At 30.1% G+C, this 25371-nt stretch overlaps 2 protein-coding genes across 3 annotated transcripts in view; both read left to right on the top strand.

Annotated features, from left to right (window-relative positions):
* Window positions 1–13346, top strand: part of LOC130445875 (alpha-protein kinase 1-like) — a gene marked incomplete at its 3' end in the record, with an annotated part of 71544 nt that extends 58198 nt beyond the window's left edge. The window contains exon 3 of the mRNA XM_056781763.1: window positions 12415–13346. Coding sequence (XP_056637741.1) covers window positions 12846–13346 — 501 coding nt within the window. The remainder of the gene's footprint in view (window positions 1–12414) is intronic.
* Window positions 13331–25371, top strand: part of LOC130444917 (zinc finger protein 628-like) — a 138762-nt gene continuing 126721 nt past the window's right edge. For both annotated transcript variants that reach the window (XM_056780285.1, XM_056780283.1), the window contains exons 1-2: window positions 13331–13508; window positions 19841–19939. In XM_056780285.1, the coding sequence (XP_056636263.1) occupies window positions 13350–13508; window positions 19841–19939 (258 nt within the window). In that variant the 5' untranslated portion in view covers window positions 13331–13349. The remainder of the gene's footprint in view (window positions 13509–19840; window positions 19940–25371) is intronic.

The raw sequence follows: 25371 nt of genomic DNA, 5'->3' as shown, positions 1-25371 counted from the left end.
CAAGAAAATTCGAATGTTGCACCGAATAGTTTAAGAAAGGTGTTATTCATGTAATGCACGTTTAATAAGTACCTATACTATTATAATATAAAGAAAACTTTATTGTATAATAAATATTCTTGAATCAAATAGGTATCTACGTTTGTTTATGTATACAATATAGGGGAAAAAGTACTGATTTTTTCTCTGGGAAAAAAGGTCAAACTTTTTTCACATCACAACAAAATTTATATCTTATAACAATTTACATAGTAACATATAGCGGACTAACAATAAATGAAACATCAATTCCAAGAGCTTGATATCTGAAATTCGAAGACCTTAGAAAAAATTTTGGTAATGAATTCGGTATATTCCATTTTAAAAATTACTGTTGCCATTGTTACTACCCGAAAAATAATTATGCAGAGTACGTAATAAAAAAAACATCTGATTTTAAAATTTGAAAGTTAATACATGTTTGTCACTTTTTAACCCGTATTTTGACCTATCCTATATGTCGAATTTTAATTAAATCATATCTATTTTCAAAAAAGGTCAATTTTTTTAAAGTTGTTGATAGCAACTTGTGCATACATTATTCTCACGAAAAAATATATGTACAATGAACCATATGTTGTCGTTTCTTCGTCAGACTGTACAAAGGGATATTTCAACGTAAGGGCACGTTCCTCGTATTTACTCACCCTATTAAGAAGCAGCTGGAAAAAAGCGGGCAGGTCATTTCGTTTATTAGGGAGGGATTTAAAAAAGTTTACGAGAGGGGGTGGATGCATTTTTATCGAAATTAAGAAGGTAGGGGTCGTAGGAGGAATTAGGTTAAAGTGGGGACAAGGTCAAGGGTGGGAGAAAAAATTGAAAAAATGGCGGGGAAGTTGAAGAGGTGATTCATGAAAAACAGTTAGGGGGTGTAGTGGGTAGTTGTAGTGTGTGTACACGTTCGTTATTTTTTTACGGAGGGTGGTTCAATTTTTAGGGATTATTTATGTTTAGGGTGAGTTTTGAATTAATTAAGTACAATTTTAAAACTTAGTTTATATATTTATTAGTAAACAATCAGTATACTTGCTGGATACTCTGATTCCTGTTTCTCTAAAATCCTTATAATATTATTATTATTTAATTTTGAGGTATTTGAACATATCAAATCCTTTCCAAACAACAAACACTAACTAAAAATGTATAAATTCTCGTTCCAAAAATTTTATTTGGGTTAAAACAGCTCCCTTTATCGAGAAACAGCTATTTAAAAGAATTGAAATTACCATTATAGGCTCCACATGAAAAATTTTTATTAAAAAGACATATTTTTGAGGTTTGCTCTTGAGTCTTTTACGTTTGAAACTCAATTGTATAAGTTTATCAATATCGTATTCATTAAGAAACGTCTAATTTTTGTGCTAAATCCCATTGAATCACTCCAATGTGAAAAAAAATTTCTCAGCTTCATATTACGTCTTTTAATGAAGTGTAATTCAATATCAATCAAGATACATAGACCGTGAAGTAGTTGTTCCTTATTAAGTTAGGATGAAAAAGTATATTCAACTGCATTCTGTAATTGAGGTCAATTTACTCAGACAATATATCTTTAGTACTTCTCAACAATTAAATAGATTGATCACACGTCTTATCTTCAACAGTTTTTTATGAATTTAATCGTTGAAGTGGTAAGAAGCACTTTGTGTTTCACTGTTTTACTATTTATAACTATTTAGTTTCAAGAAAATGAAATCCTACAATTCTATCATTTAATGGGTTATTTCACTTGAATGGAAGCAATACAAATAAGGATTATCTACATAAATCATTTTAATAATCTGTAATTCATTGAAATTCCGGTTGTGTTGATGATAGTGTGAAATTGGAGAAACTACTATTTACAAAAACATGGTTATTGAACCACGAAAACTTAAACATTTTATTAAAAGTAAATTCATTAGTTTCCACAAATAAAACATGAATTGAATCGCCTTTGATAAAAACAGGATGTTATATCAGCATTTGTGGAGAATGAAAATGCGACAACTGACAACAGATGGGAAACAAAATACTATTAAACTAGATGAAACCTGACTAAATAAAAAGCTAAAGATTTTTAGAAGGGTTCATGCTTCATTGTGAAAGGTCTTCGTTTCATAATAACCCATAATAAAGATGAAGAAGGTTTTGTACATGGTGGTTTGCTTTACTACTAGACATTCCCGGGAAGAAATGAATTACGATGTGTTCGAAGAGTATACTGATACAATTAGCCATCGTTAAAGGTTAAAGAACCATTAACAACAACTAACTCGAGAAAACAGTGCATAAACTTTCTGTGATGGCTAGACAATAATCATCAATCTTTAGGAAACCAGCTTTTGATTAAATGGAGAAGGTTATGTAGCTTAGCATAATACAATTTCTATTTTTATCATTATCAGAAATAAAAAAAGAGAAAAATAAAAAAGAAATAAAACTATAATGTACGTTAATGAAAATGTGGAAGTTTGGAAATATTTTGGAGGAAATGATACTCTTTTAATACTTATGATCCATCATAGAATTTCATATTAAATATAAAATTTTTAAAACATTATAAATACGATTAAATAATTGAATGTTCCCCCTGAAAATAAATTTTCAAGTTCAATCAATTTTCTGGTTAAGTTGTTAGAGTTTCGAAAAAGTTTTATGGATAAACAAGTTGGTCAGGCTAAATTATTACAAAGTATATAAACCCGTTCATGTAAGTATGCGATTATTTGAGAGATAATCCTCTGGCTACGCCTAATTGTTATTGCTTTCAGTTCAGATAATTACATATACCCTCTAAATAGGACCATAAAATGACCACCAATATTGAATATAATGATAAAAAATCTATCTTTATTCTAATTAAATAAATAAAAATTTAGTGACAGTTTCTAATACTATAGAAGTGAGACTTCATGCGCGTATCGTGTCCGCGTATTTGGTGACATTAATTTAAGGTTACCAATCTTCGACTTCACCATCATTTAGTTTTATGTGAATCAGCTATTTGATTTTTAAAAGGAAAATAATCTCGTGGTGCTAAAGCTCATCGTTAGCTTGTTCAAGTTTATGTTGAAGCTGCTTTATGCTTTTTGAAGAAGAAAGAACAAATTTCAAGGAATAAATGACAAAAAGAAAAAGTTCTTCAGGTAATTTACTATGATTCTTTGAAGCATGCGTTTCACTGCCGATGAGCTTCATCAGGAGTTTCCACAAGTTTCAATATCAATAGTTTATTGTTGACATGTTGACAAAAAACTTTCTGAATTAGTTCTTTGGTGTTTGGATTTATGTTGAAAAGTCCAAAAATTCACAAGCATAACTAAATTTTCTCCTACAACAATAAAATATAATTCTTACTAAAAAATTGACCCTCGTATAACAAATTCGATCTTTTCATGTTTGCGGATCATGCATTTAAAAAGTCACGGGTAAGCGGCATAACAAACGAGAAGAACGGAGTTAAACAAAAAAAAAAAGAAGAACAACTCTCTCTATCCGATTTATTGTGCCAGTAAAGATTCGACTACTATCAACTGAATCGCCAATTTCACTCACTTATTCCGAGATATTCGGTTTGGGAAATAGTGGCATTGTGCCATACTGTTGATAGAATGATTTGAAGTTTTCAATAATTGTTTGTTTTTGTAGTGATTAACTGTGTATCAAAAACAGCTGGATTGAAAATTTAGCATGTCACGTTAATTTTAATAGTCATTGTCTTAGGACGATACAAATCAACTTAAACTGAATACAGGTTGAAAAGTCAATTAAACTACGATATTCACTAGGCCCTGTATATAGGTTGATGCCTGAAAAATTTATGCGGAATAAAATTGATTCAAAAACTACTACAGTAATGTATATGATTCAAATTTCATGTTACTTTTCATATTTATGTAATCCAATACTTTATTGGCATCTTAGCTTGCTGTTGTAATTTTATTTTTCTATCATATATCTTTTTCAGAATACGTATTTACACGATGACTGTGCTGGGATTTCAGAAATAAAATTCCAACATAAAAAATACATTTTTAATTCAAATTGGCAATAGATCTTTTTATATTTTTAGTTATTTTCAGACCTGAATCCAAGCCAAAAAAATATCAAACCAAATTATAATCCGTTGTCTTCTTACCGTACATTAATAATGTAGAGTACTTGTACATAGATATATAGGACGTCCTATGATTTATAGTATCTAGAAAAAATAGTACAAGGTGTTATGAAAAATTACGATGAATAATTTTCGCACAAACTATTTCAACTTGAATATCTGGTATCCTTTGAAAGTTTGAGTCTTTTCCGGCTTGTTGGGCATTAAGTTTTGTTCTAAAGAAAGAACTTAAACAGATAATAACATCTAAGTTGGAATTTCTGGAACCGTTGGCGATATTCATACAGAGACTGAAGGTAAACTGTTTATCTCTCTGAAGACGATAACTTGGTTATCGAAACGCGCGTCAGACAGTATAATTGTTAGTGTTGATGTAGTGGTGGTGTAAACAGTATGTTGAGTAAACATATTAACATATAAATCTTTTACACCTAATTATTTGTTATGGATGTAAACACTTCAAATACAAAAAATAGCCAAAGGTCAATTAGTAGTTAACAATATTTATACTGTTAAGGACGTGGTGAATTTTCTTTTGGGAAATGGGAAAAGACACGTTTTATTCATAATGTAATAAATATACTGAAAAAATATGGCCACTGAACCTACCTCACAGTCGTTATTATTATGTTAGAATTTGTGTATGTTACACGTCAAGTTATACATTGTAGTTATTACGGATGTGATGTGTTTATTTAAATGGTTACCACAACTTCTCCGATCAATCGTCTCTAAAAAATAGAATATTGAGAATTTGTATCCGAAGAACAAATAGAAGAGACGATAAAAGAATATTCATAACTGTATATATAAATTGAATCGTAATTATACAGTAAAGGCACGTAGTAGGTACATATATGGAAATAACTGACCAGTTTTTGACCACATAGAGAAAATACTCTGTATAAAACAATGTAAAACCGATCATTTACGATAATATGTATAATCTGGTATCCCTTAAACCAATTCTATTTTCCATATTCATGTTTCCGATAAATTTAATGAAATATACTGTGTACTTGTCACTTTTCATCGCGCATACAACAGTAGTCAAATGCTTGTGACAATAATTTTGGATATTGTCAAGTATCATACAGTTTATGTTTTCCAACAAACATTTTTTTCGTTTCTAATTAGGTAGAATCTCTTGATGTTCAATTATTTTTTTATATAACATATCGAAATAAAAAGAAGCTACTCTCAATTTGAATCAAATTGAAATGGAAATTTATAAAATAGAATTATGAATTCTACGTAAATTTTTTGGATCTTTTTTATCGAATCTATTATTAAAAATTCTTATATTTCATTAATTTACTGATTTTTTATGGGTCTATAATGCAGTAAAATTTTTTTGTGACATCGATGACTCTTTAAACTATTCTTCGAATACTGGAATATTTATCCTGCGCAAACAGCATCACAATTTTCAGTATTTTAGGTAACTGCTATTTTTTTTTGTATAATGTACTTAATTATTTGGCTGGAAACAAAATATTTGAGCGTATTTATAAGGAAAGGTGTTATTCATTCAAATGGCTAGGATTCATTTTGTTGATCCCATCTTTATGCAGATTTTGTTCATAGTTGGATAGTTCTATCGCGCCAACTCGGCACGGGGATATTTCAGGTGAACGAAAAGGTAGTCTGAGTACATAATATAACTCGTGACGGATTCGTTAAGAGTATAACCTGGAATTGAGTTGGAGAATCCATAAATTAAAACCAGAATTTCTAAATCCATTATATCAGGTAAGGTTGGATTACCTAACCTAAATTCACAATTTTATAAATAATACTGATCTTTTAAAGACTGACCGAGGAGAATATTTTTTATTCGACAATGATTTAACTAATAACATAATTACATTTGGATCTGAAATAAATTTACATTGCTTAAGAAACTCAACAACTTTTTTCATAGATACCACTTTTAAATACTTGTTTTCTCATTTCATAATAATTCATTAATTAATTGCATTCTAGCATTAGGAAGGTACTAAACAATATGCAAAAGAGAATTTTTAAAATTTGGGATAGCCGTAATTTGTAAAATTCCATATAACGTAAAAATACACCTTTCAACGGGTTAAAATACTACCCCCAATATTGCCACCACCTTTACGATAAGTTAGGTTAAGTTAGGTTGCATAATCTAACGTCAGGAGTTGTCTAATCTTCATGACAACCACGATCACGAGTTGACATATTGTAACAGAAGTGATTTCAAAATTTTGATTGTAATAAATCAAATATTACTACAACATACTACATTACTACATATCGAAAACAGATTAGCATATTCATGTTAGGTTTGTTTAGATATTTTATTGTGTGTTAATATGGATTATTTTCCTTTTTCAGATTTGATATTCATGTGGTAGGTGATTTATTTATTGGTATCATTATTACCAGATTGTATAAGGGATACAAACTGGAATTATATCGAAACACAAAAAAATATTCTATGAAAAAAAATATGTATCTACATAATTTTACAAAATATATTGAAATGATTGTTCAAAAAATGTCCTTTGATTACCTATTAATCTATGTGATAATCCAAAAGATTTTCGTTGCAGCTTCATAAACAATACCAAGCCGATTTAGCCATAAGAAAATTATATTTTGCGTTTCCTGTTAATTCTGTTTCCTCAAAGGATGTACAGTCGATTACAGAATGTAATATAAATATAAATAATGAACATAATGTTCAAGTTATAATGATTCATTTTATTTTTAAAGTATCAACTGATATTTATACAAGCAACAGCTTGATAACTTGTTGTCTTTTATTAGTTATAAAAATTCACTTTTACCCCTAATAGAATAATATGCTTGCATGCATGCATTTTTATTTACACACATTAATTTACAATATCACACATAATCCCTCGTATATAAATCTATCTTTTAGAGTTTTCGTTCCTACTTTCTCCGTACATTACGGATATGAAAATCTGAGTGTAAATTGAAATACTAATTTCGGATCGGAACTAATTAAAATAAAAATGAAAAATACCGTAACAAGTTTGACTGAGCGACCACGTGTTCAATGCACTTCCCGCGCTCCGCGATCATTGAACAACCTACCTATATCAAGCACAAATAATACGTAATAAGCATAACCGCTGAACAAATGTGAATCACCCGGTAGAAACGCAACAACACACGCATAAAAAAACCCAAACAAACCATGTGCATCTTGCACGTAACTCACCCTCGCCTCCAATTCCAAACTGGCACGCTGTCCACTCAACTCCCGCTAGAAAAACTCCCTCGCACACACTAGCCGGTACTCCCCTCCGTGGAGGGGCGCGCGAAAAAATAACAAGGAGCATTTTTTCTCAACCCTCCTGGTGGGGATAGAAAACGCTACTCCTTACGAGCCAACGCATGCGTGGCGATAAGATGAAGTTCTAAGGTTCTATACTCTCTCTCGCACACGTTCTTCTTGTGTAAACTCTTCTCGCTTTCAACCCTTGCGAGTGTTTCCTTTCTCGCTTCGAAATATTAAACTTGCATATTTAGGTCTTTGTCTTATTTCGCGACTATTTTTCCTCGTTCTCTTTCGCTCCCGTTGCACTTGTATAAGTCTGTCCCTTTTGGTGAGATTTTACCCTTATATTCTTAGTAACAAGGCGTCGCTTTTAGACGCTGGACGTCTTTTGGAGACGGCGACGCGTTTCTTAGTTATCTACGGACTTTCTTATAGCTAGGACGCCCGCGACGAACGTAACTCTTACGCGAAGTGCCGGTTTTTATGTTAATTAAAAAAAAAATATTCATCAGTCGAAAATTATCAACAAATATCTTAAAAAATTTGTAATAACGCGCAATATTAGCTAGTGCTTATTTGGTAAATTGATATTTTTAAAACTTTTGGCGCGAACTTGGAGTGTTAAAAGTTTTGGGTCAGTTGTTGACTATTGGGCAAGTGCAATATTACTTTCTGAGAATATGTGAGTACCTTTTATGGCAATCAGTAAGTGGTTAAACTTTAATCCGTTTCTTATTTTCAAAGAATTAATAGATTTCAACCTACTAATATGTTTCTATTTCTATTCGAAACTATTGTCTTGTTAAAATCCAACACAAGTTTTTGAAAGATTGTCAAATTTGAAGCGTTATTGAACTGGGAAATTCACTACTACATTCACAAAAATATTTACCAACAAAATGTTCTAAATAACAAATAAAAAGAAGCAAAGAATTCAACATCTATTGCACCCTAGCTTATTGAAATAATATTTAGTTTTGATGTATTTCAAAAATGTTCTTTCTGTTCATGATTGAATTTCACACTAAAATAAAACCGATTAACAATATTATTATCAACTCTAGTTTTGAATTTATTGAACGAAAATATTTCCAGTGATTTTTGTAAAAACTCATTCAATAACTTCTGAATAATGGCGAAGAAATACACATGAACGATTATAGAAAAAAAAAATAAAATTAAGTTTGAAAATATTCAATTCAACATTAAACATAAGATTACGAAGATTATGTAGCCGTATAAATTGATTTACTATTAAGAAGCAATTATTATATTGATGAATCTCAGATATTTGTTAATATATAAGTAGAATTTTCGAAAAATGTACTGCATAGATAAAATTACTTCTTGCTAATATTTTGAATGAATAATCTCAACAGATTAAATATCTACATGTATAGCTTCCTTCTGTTATTGAATTCTGCTGAAATCAATTCATATTCAACTTATAATCTAACGCTATTTCCTTCTATTTCTTTTCTTCACAGTGATTTTTCTTCAAATTTCAATCTATGTAAAGACAGATTATGAATATTTGACATAAAAAATCTGAATGATTACTCTTTATCATACGTTTTAGTAAAATCATATATTTACATTAAATTATCGCAAATTCAAAATTTTTACTACTTTATAAATATATTAAAAAGTCGATTTTGAATTTATACGTAACTAGATATTATCTATGAATTACATTATTCACTTAAATAACATTGAAAATGAATAAACGTCAATATAAATCACTAAAAAATTTGTTTCTTTAAATACCTATGGGTGATTCTTATCGTGTCTTAGTCAAACGGATTGATCTACTTTATACTATGCTGGTGATACTTTTAAAGCTGTTCAATAGTTTGTCAATAATTTTTAATTAATAACTTTCGACCAAAGTTTCTTTTTATATCTTTTCTAGAACCTATATATTTCTTCTTCAGTGACTGCAACAAGACAGTTTTCACGGTACATCTGAGGTACAATATGCCTTCAGTTAAATTGTCTATCTATCTGATGTATTCTTCACGAAGTTGAAGGTTGCTGCTTCAGTTCACATATAAAGTGGAAATAAAATATGATAAACACAGTTTTTGTTGTTTGTATATTCAACATTTGCGTAATTTGAAATAACGCAATTCATTTTTGCGTATTGCATTCGAGATTTGAGACCATTTAATCAAGCATAAAATAGCGAATCGGGATGATAATACATAAGATAGGATTATAAACAAGATGATAAATATGTAGTTTTTTAAATTTATATGGAAAATTTTGAGTACCATTTTCAATTACATCGGAAGAAATTCTCTTGTTTTTAGTAAAAGTTTACAAAAATCGTATTTTGAAACTAATATTCTAATTTAAAATAAACAAATGTGACGATAGTACGAGATCCCAGGTTTATCGATAATAAGAAAGACATTTTATTTATCTTATAAACAAGTTGATGTTGCTTTAAATGAGACATTAGCAATGCCTTAAATATGAACTATATATTTTAGAAATTAGGCAGTTTATTAAAAATATTGCGTTTGAAATTTGAGTACGAAGAATAAAGGCTTTGTTTAGTGAATTAAAACTATGATTAAAATATGAAGAGATGTATCAAAAAGCACTAATTTGTACAAAAATAGATTTTCCCTATAATAAAAAACCAAAAATGTGTAGGAATATATCTTTCTTTTCTTTTTATTAAATATGGTATCGGCATCGATATTGAAAACTATCAGAAGAAGCCTAAACAAAAACTATTATTGATAATATTAAAAAAGTAGAAACTGCATATATATATATATATATATATATATATATATATATATATATATATATATATATATTTACAGTCTTGCTCAAAATTTTTACCTAAAGATTCATCTGCGTACCTAAAATTTGCCCAAATTTTTGAAAAAATTAAAGAAAATGTTAACTCAGAAAAAAATTTTCACGCAAGAGGTTACTTTTTCTAGACGAGGATCATTTAATTGAAAAAATAATCATTTGCAGGAATCTTGACATCCACATTTTGAGAAGAAATACAACACGAGGTTAAAATTTCGCTTTGTGTAATATGTAAATGATTGAAAGGTCGTTTTGAACTACCAACCAATTTAAATAGACACCTTGATTTGCATTTCTTGAGGTACCAAAGTATTTAAAAAATAGGGGGCTTCTACAAGTCCGAGCACCACTACATTTTTCAAAATTTGAATGAACAGTTTACGAAAATAGCTTGATAAAAAAACATCTTTATATCGATCATTTCAGGTTTTTAATATAATCGAAAATGAAGGCGTTGTTTCACAAAAAAACAGTTCTTGCAGAATACCTATTGATATAATTCAAAATAAAATACTTAAAAAGGAATTTAATGTTAAATAATATTGTGAATAGTGCAGAAGTGGGAATTTACACCAAGTTTTCTAATGCTACATATTCGAAAATTGAAATTTTTAATAGAATTTGTTCTGAAATTTTTTGTTATTTCATTAATAGTTCGATCGAAAAAAAAATTGTGTAACTAAAACCCTCTATTAGTAATAGTAAATTATAATTCAAATCAGTATCCGTCTGCGTAAAACTTTACGCAATAGAAAAGTGAGATCAAGTTTGTTGAAGGTATCGATATCTCAGTAAGAATAATATGGAATTATTCATGAAGTGGTATCCGTATTAGAGGAAATTTGATTGAACTATAAGGAATAACTATATTTGGACGATTTGTATACGAGGCCTCTTACAATCTAACAATAGGTGGCGTTAATGAGTTGTGGCATCACTGATAAACTAGTGGCAATTTACAAATTGACTGATTAAGTTGTTGATAATAAAGTAAGTTTGTGCAAATTTGGTGAACGCTTATGTTAGATAATTTTTTATGATTTCACGAAATCTTTACTCAATGGCGTCGCGAAACTCGGCCAAAATCGGATGACATGGATGATGTGTGCAACATGAGGTTTGTTCCAACCTGCTAAAACGGTTATTGGAAACGTTTAAATGATATTTTCAGCGCAATCTCCGGCTACGCACGGTTCTGGTAACAGTACTTGCTATCAACTAAGTATCGAAAAGACCATCCAAAAAACGGTTAACAATCGATACATAACACAAAACAGAATCAGTCGTTTGACGGCAACTGCCCGACTGGAACACGTAATCTTTATTGCGCAAAAAAAAACCTATGATTAAAAACGATCGGTATGTGACAGAGAAATAGATGTATCTTTAGAGTATCGCAGAATACCATACAATCGATTTTGCATTAACATTTAGGTGTGATAAAGATATTTTCGATGAATTAAGATAAAAGAACAAATAGCGTCCCATCATTTTCCATCGCGACAATGCTAGGCTTCCATAAATGACTTCAAACAACTAAATATATTAAGTAGGAATGCATCGAATTAATGCTTCCCGATTTACCAACCAATGAATGTTTTGTTCCCCACTATCAAACAAAAGATGCGCGATTCTCATTACCTCAAGAAGCTGTTGATGACTTTAAAAACCATGTTTGTACGATATCAGTTTCATAGTGAAAAAATGTTTCTTCAATTGCTTTGAGTGAATGCAAAATGTATAGACCTTAAAGACAAAACTTTCGAACTTGTTTTTGTTTCACTTAAAAGACAACCCCCGTAAACGTTATGGAGAAATTATACATTTTAATCAAAGTAGTCTAAATAAAACAAAGCACATTGAATGATTTTTGAAAAATAAACTGTAATATAAAGAGAGATTTTTGTTTGAAGCAAAATACTCTATTTATATAATAGTTTGATTAATTTTAGATAAACTGAAAGATATTTGAAAGTGTTTTTCAAACAGTCCAAGTTGCATTTGTTCTTAATTAAACAATATTAATATATAGCTTAGAAAACCCATACTTAAATATGTTTATACTATGAATCAAATTAATTTGTTTTAAATTTCGATATATAGTGTCGACATATGTAAAATATATTTCAATCTCGAGTTATTCATAAAACATTATTGTTTTCAGATCTATCTACAATTATACTAACCTACGAAGGGTCAACCACAGAACATCTGCTAGTTAAAAAATCGAAACAAGAGAATAAGAGAGAGAAAGAAGATCAGCCCTTCAGTCATTTGCTTACAATTTAACGACATACACGTATCTCAGTTAGTATCGAATCAAGCAACCGCTGAAATTTATGTGCAATAATTGCAACAAAAAAAATTAGTACAAATATCAACGACGTGACGTTGGCCGTTCGAGTGACGGCATTTTTTACAATCGGTCTCAAATAAACTGTCAAAATTTTCACAACGGAGGAACAGAATATCCTTAGTAATTTAAAAGTTGAACATGAGAATCTTGTAGCAAAGTGGCTGCAAAATTCTTTCAAAATACAAGAAAATACCGCCCTCGATCTCAGGGCGACACCGCTAACACCGCTACAGATTCCAATGGCGGAGGTTAACAACAGACCAGTTTTTAAGATGAACAACGATTTCTGGAATCAAGCGCGAGGACCTCCTCAAAACCTGCCACAAAACTTATCAAATTCCAATCAGAATTCACCAGTGCCAGGATCAACGAATTCAATACCAGCACATTCACCAAGTCAGCAGAGCAATAGCAGCCAAATTCACGTTGTTACGCCTGGCGCCTTGGCTCTACAACAAGCTAATCAGCAAACGCAACAAAATAATCAACAAAATCACGCGCAACAACAAGTGCAACAACAACAAGCACAGCACAACGCTCAACAACAAGTGCAACAGCAACAAAATGCGCAGCAACAAGCACAACAACAAGCGCAGCAACAAGCACAACAGCAAGCGCAGCAGCAGCAGCAGCAGCAACAGCAACAACAACAACAAAATTCGCAGCAGCAAATGAATCAATCACAACAATTGAATCAACAACAGACTAATGGACCTACTCAACAACCTCAATTATCACCGCATATGGGAAGTCCCAATCCTCACGCGCAGGCTGCGCATGCTCATGCACTAGCGCAAGTAGCGCAACAACAACAACAAATGGTTAACATGCACCAACAATTGACCAGCGGTCAAACGTCACCAGATAAACTAATGACCGAAAAGATCGTCAATGAATTACAGGTAGGTTTTGGAAACTTTTGTTTCTTAGCATGATGTGTATGTATTTTTTACAGAGCCTGGAATTTTTTTTAAACCTAAATAACAATTGGTTATTGGCCGTTTTCAAATTTTAGAAAGACCGTAAACTGTTATGATAAAATCAAAATTTCAAGCTCTTTTTTTGGTTACAACTTATTGGTTCTTATAATTTGTTTGTATTTAGTGATGTACAACAGGAACTTATATTATAGTAACAACTTTGACAAAAGATTAAATTCAGTCCCATCAACTTTATTTCTAGTTAAGGATATATTTAATTGAAAATTCAGTATACATTTAACGTTGTTATAATGTATTCCATTACTTTATACGTTTTGCATACAAAATATCTTGGTAAAAACATGTTTCCATATATTAAAATCATTGGTAAATTCAAATACGTGGATTGAAGATTTAGACGTTGAATATTGTTAGGGTCTTGAAGAAAGTGAGGTTAGGTTTAATCATCATTTTGTTACAAAAAATGTTCATCTCAAAAGACTAAAAAGATAAAAAGAAATCATACATCTAATAAACAATATTTCGTAGACATTTTTGGATGAGTTTTTTACACTTAAATTGATTACTTAAACTCAGTTATTTGTACTCGTATCAATTGAAACAATAGATAAGGTTTGAGCTAATCAACAAGAAGCCACATCCAATGAAAACAAATGACAGTTTTCTCCATCCCTAGAGACGTTAAATTATTTCCATAAAGTTCATGAAGGGATTGCTAATTCAAAAATTATGATGGTTCTTTTCTATAACAAAATTTTCTCGACCCAACCTTTTGTACAATTGAGTCTCATTTTTTTCATTCATCGTTACCAAATCTTGTCTTCAAAATTTAGTTTTATATAATAAGAATATTAATTGTAATGTAAATGTTTTTTTGGACCAATAAATTCGGAGTGAAAATAAAATACGTTCCATATATTTTTTTTACCTATTAAGTTATGTCGTATGTATTGAATAATACACCGTATATTCTATCACACCAATTCAATTTTATTGAAACCTAAAAAGAAATTTTTCGTTTTGGTAGCAGATATTTGTGACATGGTTTGAATCAAATTTTGGCAGCAATAAATATTTGTTAAACATAAATTAAGTTCAGACCCCTTGTATTTTCGGAAATACCTAACAACAACGACATACAGTTTAAACCGGAAATGCAAATATATCGAATTTTCGACAGTTAATTTACGGTATGCCATTTGTCCCCGCAACAAAAATTTGACATAATAATAGCTATATTCTCATCAAACTAAATATAGGTGTACATCACTTCAAGAAAAAAGTCTGTAAAAGAAAGTAATCATTATTCTAAAATTAATTGTAGGTAATAATGTTTAGAAACAACACAAAAAAATCCAGTTAATTTGACCAACCCCTTCAGACATATGCTGTAACATGTGTGGTTGAAAAAAACTGAAATCTAATCGTTCTTAAGTACTGGAAAATTGAGGGGCCAGTATGTTAGGTTGATACCAAATCGAATATTCTATAATAATTCTTATTTATTTATACTTTTCATACATTTTGTGACATTGAAAAATTGTTTAATATTTTCCACAATCTATGAGTGACTTTATTACACAAAAACTGTAGAAAAACTCAAAAATCTTAAATTTATTGAGAGGAAATTGTATTGGGCCGCACTATTATATTATCATATCTGATATTTTCCTTATAGTTTAAAGAGAAATTTCAATTTCATGACTCGAAATGAACTGACACAGACAAAGGTGTTTGGACCACACACACTGCCACCTTGTTCGAGTCAGCTATAAATATGAGGGTAAATGATATTTATTGCATATCATATATTAAAAGACTAATCACTAGATGCTAGTCTAGATGGTGCAAAATTCTATGCTACTAAATGAGTGTCAATATTTTCTTTTTTTGAAAAAATTCATGGGGTTAAAGAGCTGTAACTCGGAAAAAATGTTTTACTTCAGTAGTACGTCAACACTACGTACGCAAATCGATGGATTAGACGAAAAGATCCAGTCAATTGACCTGTAGATCGTCCAAATTCATAGTTAGGCTATCCAACTTTACGAAGCTGGTACGTGTGAGTTCTGGACATTCACCGATGACGTGGTCCGCAGTTCTTCTCTTCTCCAAAGGTATTAAGGATCATCCGTCATAACTAAACTTAAATAATCATGTCCGGCTAGAAGGCCAATGGCCTGTCGAAATTCGTGCTGGTTTTCGTAGAGCAATTCGAAGGCAATTATGAATAGAGTGATTCTATTGACCTAACCAAAAGGTGTGAACTCGACTTCGACAATTGATTGTCTAAGCCGACCAAAAGCACCGTTGTTGAAGGCTGAATATTGTGAGATACATTTTCATTCAACTTTATAAAGCAGCTGCAACTGACTAATAAATGGTACTTGAATAAGAATAAGGGGAAGGATAACATTCTAATCATATCAAAGTTTTCATTATGTACAGATGAAAAAATTGAACATTTCAAAATATAGAAGAAACGAGTCCCAATTCTGTGCGTAGTTAAATGATTCAAAAACCATCGAATACAAAATACACGAAGTAAAGACATAATTTAAAAGTAAGTTATTAAAATACACAAAACAAATAGGTATAAGAAGTAATTGACTGTTAATAGAAGTATTCTGTTTTTATGACCAAAGTAAAAATTAATGGTTATTTGATTTTTCATGGGAAGCGACATCATCAGTATGAACGAATAAAAATGGACAATATAAAAAAGAATTAATTACTTTTTACTTACTGAAACAAATATCTTGCGAGCAATTACATGAACTAGCATACAGAAAAAGACCTACCAGTCATAATTAAACAATCGACCAGCTTCTTGTTATTGAAGTAAAAAGATATTTAATTTGTTTAGCTCTTTAAAAAGAAAATTAATTTCTATGAGAACATTTCGTATGTACACAACGATGAGACTCTGGTTAAATGAAACAATTTTATTTTATTGACAATAAATAAATGATAGGAAAAAACTTATTCATTAAAGCAGGTTTGCTAATTTTTATTTGAAAATAATTTTTTCATTTCAAGTGAAGCTGAAACTTCACTTTCAAGTAGTTTAGTTTTGCTTTTATGTTTATTGGAATCGTATCCATAATCAAACCAATAAATTGCAATACATCTCCGGAAATATTTATCTTCTCCAACAAATTCTTTGAACATTATTTCTCAAAAACAACAAAAATATTTTCAAATATATCGATTAAGACTACTAGACTTGAAATCAAAAAACAGAACGAAATTATTCTATAAAGTACGTACTTTATCTACTGTTGGATGTATTCACTTCCAAATAAACGCACAAATCAGTAATCTACAAAGATTTATTATGACAAACACAATCAGTTGATCAGACTGATTTTTGGTTGGTCGTTCAACCAAATTTTCTTATTCCCTTGTAGTCAATAGAAATTTCACAAAAGTTGTAAAAGCGTAAAAGCTGCATGTCACGCGAAGTTTGATTATAATTTCTTACTACTTTTAAAAAAGTAGTTAAGACCAGTATGATTATGAATTTTCCATTACAAATCAAATTCCAAATGAATTCAACAAATTTAAAAAACAAATCACGAGTTTGAATTAAAATTAAAGTGATTCTGAAGTTATAATAGTGTTATTAATACAATTTTTCACTATGCCAAACAAAAACGTGCTGATATAACTGATTTATATGTAATTATGCTAGTTTTCAGTCCATAAATAATCCGCTTAGGTTATGTTAAAGCAATACCCGTTTGGCGTGGATATTTCTAAATTTTACTGTATTTGTTACCTATTTTTGATGATAATTAATGATACTATGCTTAATTTATTCCCAAATTTTTGTGTTGCCAAAGTCAAAACTGTCGCGAAATATTTCTCTGTCGTCATAACTTTTAAACATTTTACCGAATAATCCACTTTCTTAACAACCTACGCCATCTAGTTAGGAACGCCTGAAATTAAAAACGACGCCGTTTTTAGTTTGCTTCTAGACGCTCGAAAACGAGAGGTGTGCGTCTTAGATAAATAAAATGTGCGGGGGAGAATGGCGCTTGAATTCAATTCCAGATTCTATTTGATAGTTTGAATCGTATTGAAAGAGATGTTAAAACTTGTACGTAAATGGTCGAATTAAATAGAAAAGAAGCTAAAAAATCCAGACGATTATGGAAATTATCATAAAAGGCCTGAGTAATATTTCTGAAATTATGATAAAATATTATTTAAAAGTACATAAAATATTACTTTGAATGAATGTGCCCATAATTATAAACAGGATTATTCCTGGGACACTTATCGTGTCTGATAAGGGGCGAACATATACAGGAATTACAAATTACCACCAAATCATCAAATAAACTTTACAAATTTTGACAGTGGCTTTCGCGCAAATAGAATCTTCAAAAATGGTGATAAATACCCATATAAGATTTTACGATGGGCTCAGTATAGGCCCAGGCTTGGGTCAAGTATGTACAACTCTGACCCTAGTTTGGAAGTCATTAGTAGCCTAGACTTGGTGGGACCCTGTGATGATAATAATATCTCTCACTTTTTTGTGAAATTTCTATGGTATGTGACTAAAAAGTTTTGTAAATTATAGCTCAATATTTCACGTTGTCTTTCTCGTGTAATATCCATATTATGATACCCTGATGTGTTAAATGTGTTAAGCAAGCAAATAATTGTTCCTGTGTACAATTCAGGTTCGATTTTTTAAGATCATGGACTTCTTCCAAATAAAATTATTTTTTAAGACAATTTATAAACGATCTTAGGAAATTGAGCTTTGCATGTTTAATGAATATAGAAATGACGCATGCATGTACAAATTTAAAATAGAAAAGTTTCAATTACATAGGTATATTCTTCAATAGTTCAACTGTATGATACGTTATCATTTTTGGATTCATTATATATGAAAATCAATGAATTCTTTGAAATGAATTATTTATACAGCTACGCTACACTGGAATTCGATTAATGTAATACATAGAAAACATAAATTTTTTACAGGGAATGATGTTAAAGCAAAAATCCCAACCAATAAATATTTGCAATTATTTACAATAACATTTTCTAAATAAACCTAAAATCCTAAAATAAAAACGAAATATTTCAAAGAATACGAAACGTCAAACTTATATCCACATTTATTTGAACTACATGATTTTGAAGTGTTATATTTCTAATTCAACGCGAAATACTAGAAACTAACCTCAAACTAAACAAATAATCCAAATTTTTTCATTCAAAAATGCACCTCTCATAGAACGGTGTTTTTCCGGGAAACTTTCTACTAACACTCGTATTTTCTTTATTATTTTCTTCTTCCATGGAAAATGTTTGTAAATCATTTCTTGCGCATTTTACTAATTCTTCTACTGCTTCGATGTTCTAGTTTGGATGGGTTTTTCGCATCTTCTAGTAGAGAAACATCGTTAGATTAAAACAACGTATCTCTACTTGTACAAGTACGATATAATATCCAAATCCGTGTCTACTTAAGATCCAATCAATCATTAGTAATTGATTGTCCTACATCTTTCTTTAATCATTTTTTTACTGGTTTATTTACCGCTACTCGTGCTTCAACTGTTTTCTAAATGGCCGGTGTAGACTCTCAAATTTTCTCGTGGTGGTTTCGTCATTGATTTCTTATTTTTTATTCGGATCCAATAATGTGTTGGTTTGGGAATTCTTGAAATCACAGCTTGATGGGGATAAGAATCATTCTCTTGTCTGCATTGACTTGCCAAGTAGCTAATCATTATTATTTGGTCTAGGATATTTGGCCCGAAAAAGTATTATTTGATGAACTAATACATTATCCGCTTTTTTCTCGTGAAATACTGATGAAATTTTTCGTGACGGACTTGAATCATGAGTAAAACAATAGTCATACAATTGACCAGATGAAATGTATAAGAAGGAAACTCCAATCCACGTATTGTTCTAATTCAATTATTTTTGGAGTATTCAAGAGGACATCCTGGGTATGAGCACACATGAAATAGGTCTCCATAATCTGTACTCCAACCCATGAATATCTTTAAGAGGGTGCACGTACAATGGCTTAATTGCGGAGCGCCGGGCTCAATCAGAATCCAATTAAAACAAAATACCATTTTCCAGATTCTAATAATTTCAAATATAAGTTTTGGAGCTTCACTATTTTTCGGAATTATATAGAAAATAATATTTGTCTATTGAAACCATTAAATGTTGTGTTTGTGCATGTTATGTGTTAATTTTAAAAAAAATCTACTTGTTCGAAATGTTACTAATCCAATACTAAACAGTTACTTTCCCAACTAACGCTGCCGGATTTCCCACTGCAGAGGAATTCTTCTGCAATCTCGGAACGGACTCTGGAGGAATGTTGGTCGACGCTTCAGCGTGTGAGTTGGCTTCTTTTCAACCGTGTATAGTAATCTTCCAAGCTTACGTAATTTTTTAGTTTCGCACTTACAACATTATTAAGATGAACAGTATTTTGAAGACTTATATATGAAACAATTTTAATTATAATTAAATAATATAGTATTTCCAATTTAATCAATGGAATCCTTTTTGTAATTTATCGAAATCATTTTCTTTATGCCGTAGTCTCAAATGTTCAAATTAAAGCTACCAAATGCTGATATCCTTGCTTAAACTTTTTTGGGTAAACTGTGAAAATGCTAAACACCGAAGACGTTTTCTGCAGTTATTTCCTCCTCGTTGCACCAGTAGCGTTTTAGATCAACATGAAAATTGCTTCTTAGATGATAATTTTCGGTTTAAAAGTCGCTTTTAAAAACGTAGCTTTTGATTGGTGTTTTCTTTCATCTTCCTGGTGACTTTTTTGTGACCAGGCTTCTCAGCTATACAAAGAAAGGCCTCTGGTGGTTCTGCTCAACCCAGTCTGTCGAGTAATCACCCTCGTTACCAAAACAACCATTTATGTAAGACCTATTGGCATTCAAGCACAAGCCTAAAGCATTGTGTTTTATTTAGAAATACTTTGCAAACATGTTGGTTAGCATCCTTGTAGATTTCTTTCTACTATGATTACTTTTGCTATAGATGTATGCTATCACTCTACAAGCAGTCTCAGAGTAGTGTTACTAATAAATTAGATGGCTTCAGGAGTCATCTGTTACCTGAAGTTTTCATACTTGTCGTTTCTCTTAAAAATTCGCTCACTGCATCCAATCAAGATAATTAGAAAATTATGAACTGACCCCTATAGACATCTTTTTATATTTTGTGATTATAGGATGTAAGTTTAATGCCAGATCGTTTTATAGATAAGTCACAAAATAATATAAATGTTTGAGCTTCTACTTCATGAAGTTGATTCAATAATTTGCGAAATCGAAGTTAATTTTGTAGATTCATTACCAAATATACAAAGTAATCACCATAAACATTTCATTATAACACTCCATGCGCTTTTTTGTAAAAAAATATTTTTCTGGATCAATATATTCGCTACTATTTGATCTCTGTTGAATTTTCTTGGCTTGACTCGAGTTTAGGCTTACTTTTCTCAATTTTATCTTAATTTATTTGCTTATGTCTCTCAATTTCTATATATTTCTATTTATTAATATCTATTAGAAGGAGTAGACTAAAAAGTGGGATAATATTGTAGACAAAGGGACTATTTCTTTTTCTGTACAACGCTTGTTGTAAGTTATTCTAAATTTTCATTTACTGTTCACAGTTTTATCAATGATACAAAGGAAACTTAAAAATATTGTTCATCTATTCATCTTAGTACAACTTTTTTTTTGGTTTTTGTGTTAAATTTCTATATAGAATTCAACTCAATTCACGATAATTAAAATAATTAATTGAATTGGCTAATTTTCATATCACAAAATAAAAATTTCCATTCAAGACTATCTCGTCACATATTTCTAGAAAAATTATTTGACATTGTTTCAGTCACGAAATATGAATCAATTAACTATTCATAATCCCTTAATTTATTATGTTTATTTTGCTTCATTGCATTTATTTCAACGCATCAATTTTTAGCATGAACACAATCATATCTATTTATTATTTTTGCATGTAAATGTTTGCATTTCGGTTATAAAAGATATACGACATGATTTGGGGTATTGGATAATAAAAACATGTCTATTTTTGGTAAGTATTTTCACAATTAACCATTAACACACACAAAATACACGCTATTGAATTTCTCGGTTATGTTTACGACTAAACCTCGTGTAGTGTTTTCAAATAGTTATCGATAGAAAAATAAAAAGACTGTCATACATTTAGTTTTCATTACCCAAAATCCATGTTAACGAAATATTTCAAAGAATACGAAACGTCAAACTTATATCCACATTTATTTGAACTACCTGATTTAGAAGTGTTATATTTTTAATTCAACGCGAAATAGCTAAGTAAACATTAACCTCAAACTAAACAAATAATCCAAATTTTTTCATTCAAAAATGCACCTCTCATAGAACGATGTTTTTTCGGAAAAACTTTCTAGTAACCCTCGTATTTTTCTTTCTTCTACCATGGGTAATGTTTGTAATTCATTTCTTGTGCATTTTACTAATACTAATTCTATTTATGATAAATTTGTATCGAAATTTTACACATAGTAAAGTTTAATTGTTTGTTTATTAGAAAGTGAACAAATCGGTATTAAATATGACTGTGTGAGTTCCGAAACATCTAATAATTTATAATTTTTTGAATTTTGCTTTTCTTCGGCAATAAAAATGTAGTAACTTCCACTCAGATTGAAATGATTGCTTTTGGTTGTTATTTACATATTTTTCTCCCATACATTCCGAAGTTGATTATAATTCTAATTCTCGAAAAAATTTTATGTATAGTTTTTTATCAATAAATGAGACGGGTTTTCAGATACAAATATAATTCAGAAGTTTCTGTAAACTTCAAAAATAAAAAATACTTACGAAAAACCACGAAAATAAGAGTGAAGTGAAACTGTTAACAAAACCATAATTAGATATAGACACGTGTTAAATATATAGAAGTACCCAAATTTTTCCTATTTCTGCATTAGTTGGTTCTCATTGTATTTCTTCTTATTGAACACACTGTTAACACTACCACTAAACTAAAACTCGCAATTACACAGTTTGACACGCGTTTCGATGACCAAGTTATCGTCTTCAGACACTGAAGGTAATCCTCAGTCACCTTCAATCTCTGAAGACGATAATTTGGTAATCGAAACGCGCGTTCGACAGTGTAATTGTGAGTTTTGGTTTAGTGGTAGTGTTAACAGTGTGTTCATCAACGGATCCGGGAATTCCAACTTAGTAGTGTTCTTTTCTTATATTATTATTTTTTAAAGCACAATTGTATAATATTTTCTTTCTATTTGAATATTTCAATAACATTTTATTTTATTATAAAGAAGTTGATTCTAGATGGTAAATAATTTAGGTACAGATTTAAATTATCTTAATTAGTATACATATAGGAAAGTATCCCCTGTAAACATCGATTTTTAAAAGTCACCTAACGTACTATTCTTATTATTCTAGAAGTCTATTCAATATTCATAATAAAAACATTAACAATGATGCAAAAAGTGCTTGTAATCCTTGAAAAAAGTCACCCCTTTATTAGCCGTGAAAGGGGAAGTTTTTTTAGCTTCTCAGCCCGTTTTAAACGGCTACAATAACTTACAAATTTTATTAAACCAAATTAAATTAATACGCAATTTTTTCCCATCAGAGATGTTTATAAAAATCATTTTTATCTGGATTAGGAGTAGCGCGACGGTGTGAAAAATAAACAAACGGGTTTGAAAAAAATTATTTTACGCCCTTTATTTGAACTGGAACAAAATTAAAAAGCATTCAAGTGCGAAAATATTGGATTTTGTTCCATAAATATTCGTCTTTTATTTTTTCGCCTTAAAGATACACTGCTACAAACATACACTGATAAAAATGTAAGAATATTCTTTCTCAAAAATCACTACATTTTTTGATGAAAAGGGAACAACTTTATAGAACGTATTATTACTGAAATAAAATGAAAAATAATGAGGATTTTCGAGTAGAAAAATATCGTTACCTGGAGCCACCATTCTATTACATTTCAGGGACAAATTTCATCATTTCTTCATGATACGAAGCATCAAAATCCTTTATTAAGTGACTTGTTTCTTTTCTACGCGTCACATATTTCATTGGTATGTTATTTCACACCTAATTATAAATAATTTCCTTCTAAAGTCTAACAAACGTAAATAATTAAATCTAGTCTAAAATTAAGATAACAGTAACACAAATATAATAATAATGCTTCTAAATGCTTTTAAATGATTTTAGGTCTCTTCTATATTAAAATTAGTTTTATTAATTATTTTTGAAAAAAAAAGATAAAATTTGACGTTCCGACTTTTCTTTAAGTCTTTATTAAAACAAAAACAAAATAAGTAATAATATATCAAGTGCCTTGTACAAATTGTGACGCTGTCTACATAGGGCAGACATATCAGTGCTTAGAAAATAGATTAAAAGGTCATCACTACGATAAAAAAATAGAACTGCATTAACGAACCCGAATTATAAAGATTCAAAAATTTTTGGAACGGAATCTAATACACGAAAAAGAGAATTTTTAGAAATGGTTCAAATTCTTAACAACGAAAAAGCTATAAATGATAAAAAAGACCTAAATAATTTATAGCTCTATTTTGTAAATAGTAAAATAATTTGATTGATTAAGTACTGCTACATATTTCTAAATGTAAGGACTAAGGAAAAATTAATTTTTCTTATTGGAACAAATTTTGGATTTATTCTTGTTTTTATCTTTCTTTCAAAAATAATTAAAAAAACTCATTTTAAAACAGAAGAGACCTAAAATCAAGAACATTAAGAAGCATTTCTATATCAAAAGGTCCAAGAAATAAGGAATGGAAGAAATATAATAATTATAAAAAAAACTAAATATTCACTCTAAAGTTATAAATACGCGCTGCGATTTTGTATATTTATGTTCTGAGATGTAACGTGTTGATCCAAACTGAAAGGGTAAAATACGACCGGAAGCGGAAGTTTGGTGGGAAAGACACCCCAAAAACCGAGAATGAAAATTCTTATGAATTCCTTAAAGCTATTTATTAAATAATAAGTACCCCGGTTACCTTGAGCTCGCTAATGTGTGCCTTAGTCTGTCTTTTTATACAAATTTCGTAATGTTTTCTTTATATCGGATCCATTTTTCTATGCGTTATTCTGTTTTAAGATCCCTTTTTCCTTCATAGTAAGTAATAATTCTTGACATTAGAATTTCGGTTTAACATTTAAATGTGCAATTTTCATATATATCTTTGTTGATTTTAGAACTCTTCTGACTGGAAGTAGGTTTTGGAAAAAGGGAAAATATTGACGTATTGAACTTTTTCGGTTTTTATTAAAGGTGAGGTCCGAGGAGCGCACGTGCATCTAGCGTACACTGCCTGTGTGGAATCCGAAAGATCGTTCGACAAGCGCACAAGAAAATTTGATTTGCCAAAGTCCTAGAGTCCTAGAATTGGACAAACATACTAATTTTTAAATAATTATTATCATTAAGACAAAACGATAAACCCTCAGCAACATCTGAGATTTTCCAAAATGAGCAAATGTTCGATGTTATAAAAAATATTGATCAAAAATTGATAGAAAAAATTAAATGATGAGAGGCCTGGAAATTGGTGGAATAAAAATTGTTTTTTGAAAATAATTATATTTTACTCTTACTAATATATATAGATATGTGACAAGAGAATAGTTGTTGAAAGTTGAACCTCTCAATTACCTTTTTCTTCAACGTATTTACATAT

The sequence above is a fragment of the Diorhabda sublineata genome, chromosome 6 (genome assembly GCF_026230105.1).
Source record: "Diorhabda sublineata isolate icDioSubl1.1 chromosome 6, icDioSubl1.1, whole genome shotgun sequence".
In the NCBI taxonomy this organism is placed as follows: domain Eukaryota; kingdom Metazoa; phylum Arthropoda; class Insecta; order Coleoptera; family Chrysomelidae; genus Diorhabda; species Diorhabda sublineata.
The sequence above is the reverse complement of the archived record's forward strand: the minus strand, read 5'-3'. Positions and strand labels throughout refer to the sequence as shown.